This window comes from Chrysochloris asiatica, unplaced genomic scaffold (genome assembly GCF_000296735.1).
Source record: "Chrysochloris asiatica unplaced genomic scaffold, ChrAsi1.0 scaffold00520, whole genome shotgun sequence".
NCBI lineage: Eukaryota > Metazoa > Chordata > Mammalia > Afrosoricida > Chrysochloridae > Chrysochloris > Chrysochloris asiatica.
The window spans coordinates 429,885-434,115 of record NW_006409038.1 but is presented as its reverse complement, the minus strand read 5'-3'; the positions used below and the strand labels follow the sequence as shown (position 1 = coordinate 434,115).

At 33.9% G+C, this 4,231-nt stretch overlaps 1 protein-coding gene across 1 annotated transcript; it reads right to left on the bottom strand.

The window, feature by feature from the left end:
* Positions 1–2,643: 2,643 nt before the first annotated feature.
* LOC102838209 (olfactory receptor 14A16-like) lies at positions 2,644–3,576 on the bottom strand. Its single transcript, XM_006877516.1, has one exon. It carries the CDS (start codon positions 3,574–3,576, stop codon positions 2,644–2,646), a length of 933 nt encoding a protein of 310 aa, XP_006877578.1.
* Between the last annotated feature and the right edge of the window lie 655 nt (positions 3,577–4,231).

Here is a 4,231-nt window from a genome sequence, read left to right as displayed (position 1 = left end):
AGGCAAATGAAATAATTGTGTGAATACATTATTCAAACTAAAGAATTAATAATAATAATAATTTGACTGCTTGATGAACATACTTTAAGTTAAGCAAATGTTTTATACCTATGTGGAAAGCATTGTCTACATTTCAATGTACAAAATTTTGCGATGCAAGGTAAAATTTAAATGGATTCAGGCCTTGTAGAAATGACACATATTGTTGTTGTTGCTGTGTGTTGTCAAGTCAGTTCTAACTTATATGACCCTATGTATAATTTCCATGGCTGTATATCTTTAAGGGAGCAGAAAGACTCATCTTTTCCCCATGTCCTAAACAATAGATGGAATCCTGGTGTGATGTTAGAGGATGATGCACTGGTTCAAATCCTATACAGGTTTGCTATGAGTTTGAACCAGCTTGATGACACTTAACAACCAAAGCAACAACAAAGATACTAGAAGAAAGTCTATCATCAGTCAACAAAACTTTGAAAAGTATGATGATATCATAAAAATAATTCAAAATGAAAGTAAATATCCAAAATAGTTTAAAATTATGCCTATAATTTTTACAAAATCATTTATATTTTTTATAAAGTGTTTTGGTAGAAAGGGCATTAAAAACTATATTCATGTCAAAAACAAATAATGCATTGTCCAAGTTAAAATTAATTACGGTATTTATTTTAAATTATGCATTTTTTTCAATTCTATTTGGAAGTTCACATCTTTTTCTTGTATGATTCACATTTCCTATTTTGACTCATTAAATATTTGGAAAAAATTAAATGATTATTTTAATTTCTTAGGGTTGCCATAATCAAATTCCAAAAAAATGAGTGCCTTTAAATAAAGAAAGTTATTGTCTCACATTTATGTAGGCTGTTAGTATGAATTCCGTACAGAGCCATGTTTTCTCTGAAGGCTTCAGAAGAAATCTTCCCTTGTCTCTATCAGTTGCTCTACCAGTGTTTCTTGACTTGAAGTTGAATATATCTTTGCCATATGATGTTTTCCCTGCTGAGTGTACCTCTGTGTCTCTTCTCTTTTATAGGGCTTCATTAAGATTGGGTTAACATTCACTCTACTCCAGAATGAACTCAAAACCAAAAGAAAGAAATCAAACCCAAAGCCCTATCATTGAAGCAATTCTGATGCATAGCAACCCTATGAAGTAGAATAGAACTGCTCCTTAGGGTTTCCAAGACTATAAATCTTTATTACAACAAATAGCCTATTTTTTCTCTGGTGGGTTTAAAGTACCAGCCGTGTGGTTAGCAGTCCAGTGCTTATCCTACAACACAGCCAATGTTTATTAGCATGACCTCATATTACTTAATAATATCTGCAAAGACTTTGTTTACAAAAACTCAAGTTCACAAATATCAATATGTCTATTATGAGTACACCGTTCACCCCATAACAACTATTCATTCAGAGGGAAAGATTACCTCCCATGAATGCATGTGTTAAAACATTGAATTTTGAACCATTTATTTAGTATATTGGACCAAGAAACTCATTACAGGGAATAAATAGCATTAATCCCTCAAAAGATTCAAGTCCTTTGAATTGGTATAGTCATGAATGAGAAATATGTAATCTTTTTTTTTATTGATTTGCTTTGTTGGTAAATGTTAATATTGTGTAATACAAAAAAATCCATGCAAACATATTTTCTTATGTTGGTAACTGTGTGCTGTGGAGTCAGTTCCGGCTCATAGCGACCCTGTACAGGGTTTCCAAGGCAGTAAATCTTTATGGGAGCAGAACGCCTCCTCTTTCTCCAGCGGAACAGCTGGTAGTTTCAAAATGCTGACCTTGCAGTTTGCAGCCCGATTTGTAACCACTACACTACCAGAGTTCCTTTTTTCTTATATCATACAAAAATAACTAAAAGTCATTTTGTCAATGCCAACCAAGAAGTGAATAGATCCATAATTGTAGGAATATAGAGGCTTGCATAAAAAATAAAACAATATATTTAGGGATGAGGATCAAGAATTGTTACTAAAAGCAAGTTATTTCACTTTTCATTTTGAAATATTTATTTTTAATAGTCATTTCCACCTAGCAAACTCTGACTTATAGTGACTCTATATAAAGATTTACGTAGTTGTAAATCTTTATGGGAGAATGCCTCATCTTTATTATGTGAAGAGTTTGGTGGGTTTGAACTCCCTACCTTGCAGTTAGCAATCCAGTGATTATCATATAGGACCAGCAGGGTCTCCTTTTGTTTTCAATAGTTGTAAGAAAATAAATAAATAAATGATGGTTAACATGCTAAGCTGCTAACCAAGTGGATGATGATTTGAGTCCATCCAGTAATGCCTTAGGAGAGAGGCTTGGTGAACTACTTTCCAATAATTCTTGTTGCTAAGAGCTATTGCGTTAGATCTGATTCATAGCAACCCTGTATAGAGTTTACAAGGAGAGGCTGGTAGGTTTGAATAACTAATCTTACAGTTAGAAGTCCATGCTTATCCTACACCACCATACCAGGACTCTCATTGATAACTCCATAAAGCATAGTTTACTTTGACACACATGAAGTCTTCATAAATAAAAGTCAACTCAAAATCATCTCTTTTGTTTGTTTGAATTAGTATAATTTGTGGATTACATCTATTATTTAAAGAAAATAAAAAATACCATTTATTTTTGGATAAGTTTTCCCTCTACCAACATTCTCAGTGCTATTTTCATGGCCTTGTTTCTCAAACTGTATATGATGGGATTCAATGTTGGGGGAACTATAGTGTAAAATACAGTAATTATAAGATCAGAAATAGATGGAGAATTTGAGGTTGGCTTTAGATAAGCAATGAAGCCAGTGGAGAGGAATAATACAACAACAACCAGGTGTGGAAAACAAGTAATGTAGGCTTTTGACTGGCCTTCTGTTGATGGAATTTTTTTGACAGTGGAGAAGATATAGACATAGGAAATAATGATGAAAATAAAACAGCAGATATCTATCACCACACTAATGAGAATGGGAATTATTTCACTTAATAAACTTTCTGAGCAAGAAATAGCTAACAACTGGGGGATGTCACAGAAAAACTGATGGATCATGTTGGAACTGCAGAAGGATAAAGAGAAGGTTCCAGCTGTGTGCATCACTGCAAACACAACTCCACCCAGCCAAGACATAGTTGCCATCTGCAAACACACATCCCTCTTCATGATGACATCATAATGCAGGGGATGACAAATGGCAGCATAGCGGTCGAAGGACATTACTGTAAGGAGAAACAGCTCTGCAGCTGTTGAAAATACTACTAGTAAAACTTGGGTGACACAGCCAAAGAACGAGATGGAATTGTTTTGGGTCAAAGAGTTGATGATGGATTTAGGGATTGTGACTGAAATGAGGCAGAGATCCAAGAAGGATAAATTCTTCAAGAAAAAGTACATTGGAGTGTGGAGGTACTTGTCCAAACTTGTAATCAAAATAATAAGTACATTCCCCATCAAAGCAACCAAGTAAATCATTATGAAGAGCACTGAATGCAAAACATACATAGTTTTATTAGTAGAAAATCCTATAAGGAAAAATTCAGTCACAACTGTGAGATTTGTCATTATCACAGCTACTCCCTGGAGAAAAACAAGAGAAAAACAAAACATCAAAAAGATAAAAAGTTTAAGCATTAAATATATAACTATAAGATTTAATATGATAATTATTCAACCTTTTGATCTTGACTCTCTTCATACCAGTTTGTCATATGGTGGTGAACTGCATGTTCCTGTGATGCTAGAAGATATGTATTTCAAATGTCAGAAGGGTTACCCAGCCATCAGGTTTCAGCAGAGTTTTGTAACTGAGAAAAACTGGAGAGAATAGATAGGTGGTCTAGTTTTGAATGATTAGACTCCAGAAAGCTTATGAATAGCAGAAGAACACTGCTTGATATAGTGTGGAAGAAGAGCCCATCAGGTTGGAATACACTGAAAACATGACTGGGGAAGAGATGCCTCCTCAAAGTATTGTTAACTTAATTGATGTAGCTGGAGCAGAGTTTGGGACCTTCATTTGCTGAAGAAATAGTTTCAAATTCTATATATAATCATAATGTGGGATGACTGAAATATGAATCTAGGAAAATTGGAAGCCATCAAAAATGAAATGAAATGCACAAAAATTAATATTCTAGCATCAGTGATCTGAAATAGACTGGCATTTGTTATTTTCAAATAGATAACATGGTTTACTATGCCAGGAATAACTAATTAA